This window comes from Pipistrellus kuhlii, unplaced genomic scaffold, assembly GCF_014108245.1.
Source record: "Pipistrellus kuhlii isolate mPipKuh1 unplaced genomic scaffold, mPipKuh1.p scaffold_m20_p_10, whole genome shotgun sequence".
Taxonomy (NCBI): domain Eukaryota; kingdom Metazoa; phylum Chordata; class Mammalia; order Chiroptera; family Vespertilionidae; genus Pipistrellus; species Pipistrellus kuhlii.
Genome location: NW_023425405.1, coordinates 7415842 through 7429711, shown reverse-complemented (window position 1 = coordinate 7429711; position 13870 = coordinate 7415842). Strand labels below are relative to the sequence as shown.

Here is a 13870-nt window from a genome sequence, read left to right as displayed (position 1 = left end):
TGGAAGATTTTTTTCACTTTGTTATTTTAAATTGATTGCCAACAGATGTGGGAGCCATCTCTTTTCCCTGGACTGGTCCTTTGCTCAGTAGGCAGAGAGAGATGAATCTGCTCCAGATTGGCACTCAGAGGAACAGCACTGCTTCGGCCTGGCTCGTGAAACTGACTCTCCTCTGGCTTCTCAATCAGAGCTGCTGCGACGCCAGCGCCGTGTGGACCGCGTACATGAACATCTCGTTTCACGTGGGGAACCGCATGCTGTCTGAGTTGGGGGAAACCGGGGTGTTTGGAAGGAGCTCCACTTTGAAGAGAGTGTCGGGAGTGATCGTGCCACCGGACGGAAAGTCGCAGTATGCTTGCAACCCCAACACCAGCTTCAGCCGGTCGAGGCACTTCAATGTGTGGCTCGCCCTGATTGAGCGGGGCGGCTGCCCCTTCACGCAGAAGATCAAGGTGGCGGTGGAGAAGGGGGCCAGTGGGGTGATCATCTACAACTTCCCGGGGACCGGCAACCAGGTGTTCCCCATGTCCCACCAGCCCTTCGAAGACGTCGTTGTCGTGATGATTGGCAACCTGAAAGGCACGGAGATCCTGCACCTGATCCGGAAGGGAGTTCACGTCACCATCATGGTGGAGATGGGGAGGAAACACATCATCTGGATGAATCACTATTTTGTCTCTTTCCTGATCGTCACCACCGCCACATTTACGTACTTTGTCTTTTACCACATCCGGAGGCTCTGGTTAGCAAGGGCGCAGAGTAGGAGGTGGCTGCGCCTTGCCTCGGATCTCAAGCTCGCCTTCAGCCAGCTGCAGCTCCGGGTCCTGAAAGAAGGGGACGAGGAAGTCAGCCCCAACGGGGACAGCTGCGTGGTCTGCTTCGAGCTCTACAAGCCCAACGACACCATCCGCATTCTGACGTGCAAACACTTTTTCCACAAGAACTGCATCGACCCCTGGATTCTGTCCCACGGGACCTGCCCCATGTGCAAGTGTGACATTCTCAATGCGCTGGGGATTCAGGTGGACGTGGAAGACGGAACGCAGTCGCTGCAGGTGCTGATGGCAAACGAGTGGCCTGGCATTTTATCACCCAGGGAAGAGGGGAGGGCTACTGAACTGACTCCTGCCCGGCAGCCGGAAAAAGCCACCCATGCGGGAGAGGCCCAGGAGCGCCCCGCTTCCCTGAACGAGGGCCAGCCTAACCTGGCGGAAGACCTTCATCCTTCACCTTGATGGCCTGGCCTTTGAGGAAGCGGATTAAACCTGTTTGTCAAACCAGGTTCTAATACTGACAAGCAGTTTGCTTGAAGTGTGGTTTTGTGTCCTCTTTTGTTACTTCGGTAATGTCCTACATCCTTTGTCGAGCCCGAAAGACAGAAAAAGAAAAACAGGTGTAGCAGGATTTAAAGAAAAAAAAAAAAAATCTTGGCTAAAGGTAACTTTTGGTCAATGTATGTTGCTCCTGGGCGTGTAGATGTTTCTTTGTATGACACATTCCTGTTAAAAGGACAAACTTTTCTCTGTAGATTTTTTTTTGTATTGTATACATTGACTTTGTTTTAGTAAGAAAATGGTTAATGTAATTGCATGTTCCTTATAATCCCAAAGCCATAAGTCAAGCTTGAAAAACAATCTTTGCTGTGCCAGAAAGAGTAAAATGTACCTTTTGATAGCTGTAGTACAGTATAAATTGATCTCCATTGTGCTATGTGTTTTTATTCTTGTCATAAAAATTTGCTTTATAGAATTTTATTCTTACTCTTGGCAAACAATCCTGTTCAAGCAATTAGTACATTTTGTGTGATCTGCAATCTTATTTAAAGTAAAATAGTAGCACTCTTGAAGTGACCAGCAAATATTTCATTGCCCAATATTATCATAATTGCTACATGTTCACAGTGTGTAGAAAGGCTTAAATGATAAAGAATTCCTAAGATATTCAGTCATGGTGTATTTGCTTCCTATATGCTTTGTATTACCCAATTTATTTTATTTTTTTGCCATTAAATAAAATATTTAAAATATTCCAGATTATTTTGAAGATAAGCGTCACACTGTGGAATTTTAATACGACATTGTGGGATTCTGTTCATTTTGTTCACTGCATTTCCAAGAATGTGGGGCAGAGCTGGACACTGGAATATGCTCGAATGAGTGAATAATGATAAACACCTTTTTCATAATGTAACCATTGTGTATTAATCTGGGAAAACTGAGCAGTGCATCCCAGTTGCCAATAATGGGACCCTAATCATGAAAATGTTCACCCTAAATCACTTGGACAAAACGGAAAATTACAACCATTGGCCCAGAATTCATTATTATAAATTAGCATGCATCCTTTTAATGAGTTTTGACCTCTCCAGGGCTGACGGTGAGTTTTGAATTTTTGTGCAACCCTGGAGGGAGGTCTGTTAAGAGGAATTTTGTGAGTTGCTCAGGGCTACCAATACTGGAATTCAGAGAGGGAGCCAGAAGGAGGAGTACTTGTTTCTAAGAGCAGTGCCAAGGAAGACTATTTCAGAGAGGGAGGGACACAGTGGAAAGTGGGCAAGTGACCAGGCCGGGGGTTATGCCTTGCTGGGTATGCACAGGCTTTTGCAGAGCCAAACCCTGGGAGGGGGGCCTTGGACTTAATCACAGGAGTTGCTCTTTGAAAGGACTGCCTAGCACCAGCATGGGAGGATTTAGCAGGAACACGGTTTTGAGTGTCCTGTTTAGTTTACTCTGGGAGAGGAAAGTCATTTCCTGAGAGAGCAAGGGTCACACGGGAGACAGGGCACCGAGAACCCTGTGAGAGCCACTTCTGCTAGAATCTGCTCCTAAGCAAGAGAAGCTGTCGTTCTCAGACTGACTGCTGTTGGTGTCTCTGGGGTTAGCATCTCCTAGGGGGTGGCCGGTTGCCCAGACGCATCATTGAAACTGTGGATATGAATGAATGGGGTAGTTTGGCAGTCCCCAAACCCGGGGATCGTTAGAGCTCTGTGCACTCTTAAGCACATGGAAATGGGGTACACATTCCGTGATAGACCTAGCACTTGAAGAATTCATCACTGACTCTTCACACTAACATTGCCCTTGTGTTCTCTTTCCACCATTCCCTGCACCCCCATTGGTTTCCCCTTTCCTTTGCCTTTTTTCTTTGCTTTTTTCTCACTGTCAGCTTTAAATCTGATGTACCCTCATCTGTAAGAAACTAGCACGGGCACACTTTTATAATTATACTAGAGGCCTGGTGCACAGATTCGTGCACAGGTAGCGTCTGGCTGGCTCCCTCTCTCCCAATGGGGACCAATTGGGTGGGTGGGGGGTGCGGCCGGGGAAGGGGATGCAGGAGATTGGCCAGCTGGCCCCGCCCCTGATCAGGAAGGGGGGCAATCAGGGTTAGGGCCAGTGGGGAGTAGGGGGGAGTGTCTGCGGGCAGGTTCATGTCATAGGACCATGGCATTCCTGTCATTCCAGTGTTCTGGTCATTCTGGCTGTTCTAGTCACCTGGCCTTTAGATAGATAGATAGATAGATAATAGATAGAGATGTCTTTTGTTAACACTGTATGCTTATCTTGATTTGAGAATGTTCAATGGATGTTCCTCAAAGGGTGGTTAGATTCTATCTTTTAGGTGGGGAAGGAAGTTAGTGGACCTGGGCTGTCCTTGCTGAGTGCCTGCTGTGTAGCTGTTTCTCATCTCAGAACAAAACAGCAGTTTTATGCCTCAGAATGTTGAAAACAGATCAATAAAACACTTTTATTCTGGATTTAGTAACTAGGACCTGGAAATAGCGCTGCTCTGTCAAATGTGAGGTACTATTCATTAGAGTCTGTTTTTACCTAGTGTAGTCTGTGGGCTACACGTTCTCTTGTACTTAGGTATGCAAATATATTTTGCCATAACAATATGGGACTATAATGTGAATTATTTTACTCCTAATGCCATGGTCATAATGGGTTTGTCTTGCATTTCTCCTCTGTATATATTTTTTCATTCTCTGGTAGTAAAATTGATTCCCCATGCCCACTTAGGCTAGGTAGGGGGCTGATGTTCCTTATAAAAATTAAACATTACTTTTTATTATTATTACTGGGACAAATTAGGTTTAATACTATCTACTAAAGTGAAAATGATTCTAAAGCCCTTACCACTGATTGGATGATTTCAGGTGAATTTATCTATGCAGCTCCTTGTATTATAACACACTGATCATATACCCATCTCTTGCTATAGCGTCATCATAATGCATTTGCCCTGCAGAGGGACGTTGGTCAGCCATAGTACTTTCAATAATGTGAGTACTTCAGAGGATGGAGAGAGCTAGAGATCTGACACTTCTGATAGTATTTAAGCTTAGTGTACAGTTCAAGTGTTTTCTTCCTCTGAAAACTCGCTGGTGTTTGAAGCAGCACACAGGAGTCGGCGGGGGGTGGGGGGAGGTCAGAGTTAGAGAAGCAGCGAGGTAAAAAGAGGGAGGGAGGCTTCACACGTTGATACTGTGAAACTCATTGAGGTCAGGAGGCCATGTTCTTGCTCTGCTGTTGGCTATGGGCGTCAGTTTCTATGCTTGAGAATTCACTTGGCTTTGCATTTGCTGCCTATTGTAATCATTTAATATTTAATGCTGAGTGTTTAAAATAGGATTATTGGTTATTACCATGCCGGCACGGAACTGTCTTAAAATGCATACCTGGTTTTCTAAACCACAGGGATTTGGGGAGGTTGTGAGGGAGAGTAATGGACTCCATGAAAACCTCCCATTTTCACAGCTACACTACAGTTTACGATACCTGTCTCCACAATTATGCTGTCTTTGTCACACCTCCAAGATACTGTGTCCCTTTATGATTTCAGCTGCTCGCATGCATTTTCCTCTTCACTGTTGATGACCAAGGTAACCCTGATTTCAAATCTTGTCCACGTTTAACATTCCTCTCCCATTCAGTAATATTCCATTGTTGACACATGTCAGGTTTTGTCATTTTTGAAAACTTCCCAATGTATCGCATCTTTTCCAGAATTCCGTTCCTGAATGTACAATACTTTTCATTCTCACCACTTGCTCTTGTTCTCATTCCAAAGTTTCCCTTCCCCGTCCTTTTCCGGCCCTTCTCCTTTTGTTCAGCTTCAGCCTGGAGAGAAATTGTAAGCCACTTTATCCTCACTGTACCAAGGAATTCTTTCACCTCCCAGGAATTTTTTAACAGTAGTATTTACCTACTGTAAAAATCAGTGATGTCTACTGATGTCCACCAGATTTTTACTTCTATTTAAAAATCCTTTGTTAATCTCTTCATTTTTTTTTTTTTTTCCTCCTCATGGAGCAGTACTTCTCAGCTTACGCTGCACACAAGAATCACCTGGAGAACTTTAAAAGGACTTGTGGCTCTGGACAATAGCTTCCGGTGCCCGCAGCCACGGGAAGGAAGGCCTTCCCCTTTGATGTACTGAATCCCATTCCTTTACTCTTGATAAGCCTCTAGAAAATATATAATCTGTGAAAGAGTTGTAAGTCCTTGGAGACAAAGGAAACAGGATGGGGGCTGTGAGGTGGGCATTGTGAATATCCCTATTCCTTAGATGAGGAAGCTGAGACCCAGAGAAGCCAAGTACCTAAACCCAAACTTAAACAGCCCATATGTGGCAGAGCCTGTATTTGAACTTGGTCTGGTTCCACAGCTCCTGGTTTTAACCACCGCATGGCAATGAGATGGCAAGGCTAGTTTTTAAGTGAAAGAGAACTTGTTAATATGAGTTCAGTTTTGCATATTTCAAGGTCTGGGCCTTGGAAGAAAAATTCCAGCTAAAGGCATTGGACATGCTAGAGGAGGGTTGACATGATAACTTATGATACCTCACATCATTAGGAAAGATAAAGGAGTGTAGGTGGGTGAGGGCATGGGCAGGGTGTATCTGATTGGGGGGAAAACCACCCATGACATATTGAGCTCTAGGAAACGGATGCTTCCATTTAGAAAGTACTGATTCTAGAATTGGTAGTTTTCTTTTTGTAAAAAATGATTATTTAGTCTGAGAGGTTTTATATAGCCTTATTTTCCTCCAGAGCTTGAAAGGGCTAAAAAATAAATTTGTAATTTCCCTAAGAATTTATATGAGTCTATTTACAAAGTCCGGGCATAAGACGCACAGTCTCCTGTTGAAAAGAGTGCCGTGCTTTCATATCACCTGACCTGCGTTCATGTCCTTTCCTGATGGCAGAACCTCACAGAGCACGGTCCTCAGACCAGCAGATCAGCAGAAACAGCTCAGCTTGTGGGAGATGCAGATGGTGAGGGCCCAGGGCAGACCTATGGAGTAGAAAACTCAGGGTGCAAGGGGGCAGCAGTCTGTTTTAACAAGTCCTCCAGATGATTGGGGTGGACATTCAGGAACCTCTACTCTCTCAGAGGCTCAGTTCATTTCCAGAAGAGGATGCACCATGCATCACACAGTTATAATTAGACAGAAATAGTATAAGTGGAGGTAGCTGTAAATCTTAAAGCACTACACAAGTAACATTTACAATTGTTGCACTAAGTTGTTAAGCATATTTCGCTAACCCAGCTGCTCTTCGAGGTATGCATAACCTATGCATATACATGCTACTCCTTTCCTCTCCCAGTTCTTATTTCTCTGCCACCACTATCACACTATTGAGGAAATTGTGAGAAAATTAATAGATTTTATACAGTTTATGAATTCCAAGGTAGGACAATAGAAAAACCTGGAAGGTGCAAACAGTTTAGGGCATCTACACACTGGACCGGGAGGCCCATGCTGGAAAAGGGTAGTTTTCTCACTAAAGGTATAAAAATAATTTCCTTAAACAGTGGGCCATAGGTGTAATTCAGAAGGGACTCGTACATTCCTGGTTTTGGGTCCATAAAACCAGCTTCACCAAAACAGAGGAGAGGCTCAGTCTCCATAAAAATGTAGCTGAAAAAAATACGAGATGAGCCAGTGGGCATCTAAGCAGGCCACCTGAATGAGCTGGGGACTCTCAGGCATTGGCCACATGTAGTCTAACTAGAACCAATACTATAATAATACCTGTCCTTTTCTTTACATTGATGGTGAGATCTTACCCAGATTAATTAGTTCTCTCATTCATTCATTCATTCATTCATTCAACAAATAGTCATTTTTCCTGGAAATATAGAGATGAGCCATTCAAACTCATTGCCCACCTAGAGCTTACTTTCTAGTGGAAAGAAATTATAAAATTTACACTAATAAAAGGAAAATATGCAAATTGACCATACCTCTGCAACACTCACCAGCCAATCAGGAGTGTGTAAGCAAATTAACCCAATAAAGATGGCAGATTAATTTACATATGCAGGTGTAGAGCAAAGACTAAAGGCTCCAGCCCAAGAGAAGACTGAAGACGACTGAAGGCTGAAGAGACTTCGCTTCTCTGCTGCAGCTGGAGCGCAGACCTGTGCTGGCAGCCAATGAATCCCATTCCCCTCTGATTTAATAAATCCCATTCCTTTACTCTTGATAAGCCTCTAGTAAATATATAATCTGTGAAAGAGTTGTAAGTGCTATGGAGACAAAGGAAACAGGACGGGGACTGTTAGAGGCAGAGTTACAGTTTTAAGCAGAGGAAGCTTCAGCAAGAACAATAGAACGATGACCTGAAAGGAAGAGGGGCCTACATCAATACACAGAGAGGAAAAATGGGCAAGTCACCAGGTCAGTCAAGGTGTCTTTTGCCTGGATGGTGAAGACGTTGTTAGCTGCCATTAAATATTTGAAAAATGACCTTTTAAAGAATTTCTAAGTTGGAAGTAGGTGAGAGCATGACAGCTATTAAGAGAGCTTTGCCACCTGGGAACCACTTTCCAGTAGTTGGTCCTGCCCATTGACAGGCGATTGCCTCAGGGAGCCAAGCTTTCTCTTCCCCAAAGGAGTCTGATGTTTGGATGTCATTTTGATGGTGAGGAAATAAAAGCTCTGGAAGGAGGGCTGGATTTATAGTGCCTCTGAAGTCCCTCACAACCCTGAAAACCACATCCTGGGATTGAAAAACATTGTTCTTCCACACAGAGTGGCCATCTGGTGGAAAAATAAATAACTACAAGGTACAAACGACATAATCCAACAAGTATTTGTTAGGAGCCACTCTACAGCTGGAAAATGTAGTCACATTTTGGGTTCATTTTTCTCAACTTAACAGAATGTTGGCTTTTAAGATTGATTTACCTTCCAGAAATTTCCTTTTTTTGTTTAATTTTCATTGAGAACTTTATTTCGCTCTTGGCTTATTAAGAGTAAATAACTTACTACCCTGCAGAATCATATTTCATAAACCTAAAATTTGAAAGGATTAGTAGCTCATTCTCTTGTATCTTGTGTAAGTGTTTTGGAGAATATGATGATTTCGTTTTTAGGAATATCTTCCCCCCCCCCCCCAAATTAATATATGCTTTCCTCTGTCAACATTAACACATCATCCCTTTTCTCAAGGAAAAGTTTCTCCACCTATTGTATGTCCTGCACAGGACCAGTTTTTATAGTTTTCTAATCTACCATAAATTGTTTTGTAAATACAGAATCACATTTTTTACTTATTCTGGCTCGCATAACAAAAATAATTTGGATTAATGAAGAGATGGGTAGATACATGAAAGAAAAACTAGACTAAAATATTACTCATAGAATCTAGGTAGGAGGTACATGTCAGAATAAAAGATGATTAGTTTTTAAGTTATGATTTCTCCAAGTTTGGTAAGTAAAGAAATGGAATTCATTAAGTCAGTGATTTCCAAACCACTATAATTTTTTCCCCTCTGTTTTTCTGTGTGTTTGGACATTTTCTCAATAAAATAGAAATTCTCATGTTTTCGGATATCATGGCACCGGCACATCACATTAGTGAGGACACCGACCCAGAAGGGCTGTCTCTCAGCTCCCCCGCACCTTGACCACTCAGGTCTGATTCCGCTCTGCTTCTTGGCCCATCATTTCCTAGCTGATGAGAGGAGAGTGGAGAAGTGAAAGCAGAGCGAACAGAGTTACACTATTAACGTCAATAGGAATAGAGAGGACTATTGTAAAGCTGGGAGACAGTGGGAGCATAGTTTGTTCCGTATAATAAAGGTAAATCATTCTAAGGGTTCACTGACCATTAGATATTATGAGACTCCAAACATAAAACACTAAGTTTTTAAATTTTATTTTGTATATCATTACAATGATGGAGGAGGGAAAGAAAAAAACACTTCACAGATGAGGCAGAATAGGGTAGCCCAATGCCATGAACTTCCAGACTTTTCTGTCGTATCCTTAAACAATGAATGAAATAGGGGAAGAGTGAGGCCGAGGAAGAGGAGTCTTCTTCATTTCGGATGCATAGAGACAGTTGCTTTAGAAATTCACATTTCCAGTGCCAGGGCTCCCTTTTCCACTGTGAACATGACCTTGCTCCCCCGTCAGGCTCTCAGGCTCAGTGTCCCACAGATTGGAAGCCCCGCTTCAGCCCAGTGATCTTGTTTCTCTTTTTAAATTTGTGCTCAGTGAGTAGAGTGGTGAATCCTGTAGATACAAGGGTAAGGAAAATTTACCATCAGTTTAGGGAGATTTAAGGTAATCAATGAGTTGGAAAATACCTATGAAGAAAGACTTATTAGATCTGTTATGTGATTCTATAAAATAAAATCTTTATAAAAACTTGGTAAGTTCTTCCCCAATTAGCAATAATTGTGGAAAATGGTGATACTTCCACTGTGCAAAGCTAAAAAACAAAAAACAAACAAATAAACAAAAAATAAACCTTTGTAATTTTTTTAAGATGATGGGACTAGCATGCACATATTTTTCCCCCTAAAAATAGTTTTACACTTTTCAAATCACATGTTATTTTGGATCTTAAAAGAACTCATCTCAATTCCTTCCACAGAAAACATGAGAAGAGGTTGCTAGTTCGGTGGTTAGATTTGCTTTAAGGGATTTAGATCAATTAATTATAAGGAAGGGTCCTTGGAGAGCACCTGCTTCATAGTGTACAGCTAAAGGGCTTGAGGTGTACCACTTACCTAAATTAATTTTTTTTTAAATTGGATTTTCTTTGCTGTAAGCTTTAAGATATGGTTTCTTCACATTTGATAAATAAGGGAACAGAATTGATTAAAGTAATGGTTTCCAAACCTTTGGATTTTGTTGATCAATTTAAAAATAGAGTATCTAATAAATATATGAAATATATTTTACATAAATGTAATAAGTATAGCCCTTTTCCACTACAACCAAATAATTAACCCACAATTTACTCCTTTATTCTTTCTTTAATCCTCACCAGAGGATATGTTTTCCATTGATCTTTAGAGGAAGAGTGGAGGAGATGGGGAGGGGGACGAAAAGGTTGAGAGAGAGAGAGAGAAGCATTGATGTCTCACATTGACTGGTTGCCTCCCCCATGATTGGGGGATCGGGGATCAGAACTTACAACCAAAGTACATGTCCTTGACCAGGAATTGAACTCAAGACCCGTTGGTCCCCAGACCGATGCTCTGACCACTGAGCAATTGTCCAGGGCCCACAGGTTGTTCTTAATAACATTGTATTACAAGGAAGAGACTTGCTGGACTTAATGATTTCTAAATATTGAATAAATTGAGCTTTATTAAAATGACACTGTAATCTTAAGTTTAGTTCGTTACATTGAGTCAGTGAAAATTCCTTCCCACACTGGTCAGAACACTATCTTTCAGATTCAGTAACTTTCCAGAGCTCATTAATATTCCAAGGACCTGCTGATTTCCTTTAAACTGTATGTGTCTAATGACAGAGTTCATTAATATTCTAAGGATCTGGTGATTTCCTTTAAACTCCACGTATCTAATGACCTCAGCCCCGGCAGAAGCTTCAAAGGTGCATGTCTAATGAAACTCCTCGTCTTAGCAGGGAAAGGAAGACTCAGTGATGCTGTCCATAAGTGGATACGTGATGAGGACAGGCGTGTCGAAGACCTCCAGAGGGGGCAGGGCTGTGCCGAGAAGGCTCAGAGCAAAGGAACAGCATCAAGCTGTGGGAAGCTTCATAAAGGAGGCAGAGAATAATGAGGCGTTCCCCCCCCCCCCCATTCTCTTTAATCCATCCGCTCCTTGCCCACTCTAGCTCAGTTTAATGAGCCATAACTTGAGAAATCACCAAATTTGATTGCATGGTGATAAAAGAAGGGGGTTCTTGGCAAGAATCTCGGGGCTTAAGTCTTCACCCCTCCTCTGTCAGGCTCTGTGACCTCAAGTATTTATCTTCACTTCTCCCTGCTCTTGTTTTTTTTACCTTTAAAATAGTTACTGACACCCAAGCCGGTTTGGCTCAATGGATGGAGTGTCAGCCTGCGAACTGAAAGGTCCCAGGTTTGATTCCGGCCAAGGACACATGCCTCAGTTGTGGGCTCGATCCCCAGTGGGGGACTTGCAGGAGACAGCCAATCCATGATTCTCTCTCATCATAGATGTTTCTATCTCTCTCTCCCTCTTCCTTCCTCTCTGAAATCAATAAAAATATAAAAAATAAAATAAAATATTAAATAGTTACTGACACCTAGTTTACGTGGTTGTGTGGTTAATATATGTAAAGTCCCTAAAATACATTGTAGCTATTTTTAAAATGCAGTTTTTATCACAGGACTTTTTAGATAGCATAGAGAGCTCATAGGACAGGAGAGGGGGGAAGATGGGGAACTTTATCTCACCCACCGAGAACAAAAAAATCCCTGCCCTAGGACTTGCCAAACAAGATGACCAGATGAATGTACAAACATTCTGCTATAAGTCATAACAGCATAGAAGGGGACTTTGAAACCTGTTCTGCTTCCCAAGATATCTGGTGGGGGAACTTTGAATCCTATAGGAGGAATAGTATAAAACCCCTTGTACCCCCACAGGGTGGGGCACTCAGAGTAACTGAGTTGCTTGCTTGCTTGTGCATCATACCAACTGCATTTTAAATAAATTTGCTTGGTTGCTTTCGGTCACTTGTTTGAATTCCTTTAAGAGATTGACAAGAGCTGAGGAGGGGAGAGCCCAGCCCCCACTCGGGGGACTGTCTGCCTGACTTAAATGTTTGGATGGCATTCCAGGCTCTTGGGATAAAGAACAGATAGATGCCTTCCCAGGGTGTACCTAAAGCCTCTTCCTCCTCTTCATCCTCCTCTCATACCACTGGACTGTCTTCGGTCCCTTCATTGCAGCCCAAGGAGCCTTTTTCAAACTCATGTAGACCAGCTGTGTCCCCCTCACCACCAACTCCACTCTCCTCCCTCAGTCTCCTCACATTTTCAACCTAATTCCTCTTGGTCTCCAGATCTCCACTCACTTCCTTAAAGGGAACCCTTTTATAACCTCCTCAACTAGATTCAAAACCTTGGCAGAAATTGTCCTAGTTCCAGAAATCCTCAGTAGCATTCACCAAATCATAGTTATTTTTGTATGTATAATTATTTCCTCCCCTGTATGCTCTGTGAAGGCAGCAAACTCACATCATTTTGTTCACCAGTAAATTCCCAGCTCTGTGCAGGGTCCCACCATATAGTAGTATGTTTTGATAAATACTTATGGGACAAATATGGGATGAGGTATGGGGGAAGAAATTATGGAAAGTGTTGAGGGCTAAACAAGTATTCCTGTTATTAGAAGCAAAAGAAGAAAAGGCTGGAAGGTAGGTAGGGGGAGAGCCTGGTTGAATAGAGACTGGAGCAATACAGTGTTAACAGGGAATCTATTGACTGGCGTTGGGCGTGCAAACTGACCTGATAACTAGTATTTATGTTGGGAAATGGGGAATTTTTTGATATCTAGTGAAACTCAAATCATCACTGCAGAAAAGCTCCATGAATTGATAACTCCTTTTAAAATGTTTAAAAATCTCTTATGTACAGCATAGAATTATCACAGTATTTTATTTGTCATTATTAAAGAGAAAAAAGGCATCTCTTAAGTGGGGCTCTTGTGCTTTCTCAACATTTTCCTGGCTGAACACATGCTGGCAGCTTTCCCAGGAACCATCTCATAAATAGCCACAATGAGTTGGCAAGCAGCTAATGTTTCTCTTTTCATTAGACAGTCCTCTTGAATCAGAGAAGCAATGCATCGTTCAGATCAAAAGCAGTGCATGAACAATGGGTGCTTCTGTGGATAAGCGTGGTCGAAGTCTTATTTGGACAGCTGAGCAGACTTACCCATTGCACCTATAGTTTCCTGTTATAGTCACCACATTTCAATTTCGCCATTTGTTTACCAGAATTTTGTTAAGATGTTTAGTGAATTCTTTGTGTCCGAGCTGAGCAGGCGAATGGAAAGGGTTAACCTTGATCATGTTCACACTGAGGACCCGTGTGCGAGTCAAACCTAACTGACATTGGAGAAGTACAACATGCACAGTATATTGTAGTTTTGTGATGTCAAGTTCCTAATCCCCACTCTGCCTTGGTGGCATTTTCACAAGAAGGTCATTGGGAATTCCACAGGTGTTGGCCATCACCCTGCAGAGGTTACGGCTGCCAGGGGTGAGCTCTGATGGGAGTGTGCTATGGTGGGGTGAGGGAGTGAGAGAAGGGAATAATGCTGCTTTTGGATTCCTCTTTACTCTTTCAATAACTTTGTGACCTTGGGCCAGCCAAAACCATTTAATCTGTAAGAGAATGAAAAAGGAAAAGGCACTGGGTGACTGTGAGGACAAAAGGAGTTCATGTGTGAAGAGCTCTAGAAAGACTGTCTGCTCATCGAGTTTGTTGAGGCACCGAGTTGTCCATGCCCGCTTCAGGGACAGTGCCATGCTGTGTTAGATGTACTCGAGTCAGGATTTCAGAGATCCCGGCGCTGGTGCACCAGCTCTCGGACCAGTCTCTGCCTGTGGCTATGCTTTCCCT

General features: G+C 42.7%; 2 protein-coding genes across 24 annotated transcripts in view; both read left to right on the top strand.

The window, feature by feature from the left end:
• RNF133 (ring finger protein 133) overlaps nt 1-9841 on the top strand; it is a 41083-nt gene extending 31242 nt beyond the window's left edge. Inside the window, exons 2-3 of one of the 2 annotated variants that reach the window (XR_006740642.1) lie at nt 46-1347; nt 9830-9841. Coding sequence is in view for 1 of the 2 variants with exons in the window: in XM_045576430.1 (XP_045432386.1) it covers nt 102-1235 (1134 nt within the window). In the remaining variant the exon portion in view is untranslated. Of the gene's footprint in view, nt 1-45; nt 1391-9829 lie in introns of those variants that run through there. The other variant, XM_045576430.1, reaches the window with a different exon arrangement.
• CADPS2 (calcium dependent secretion activator 2) overlaps nt 1-13870 on the top strand; it is a 423223-nt gene that overhangs the window by 118144 nt on the left and 291209 nt on the right. The gene's annotated exons all lie outside the window — the stretch shown is intronic.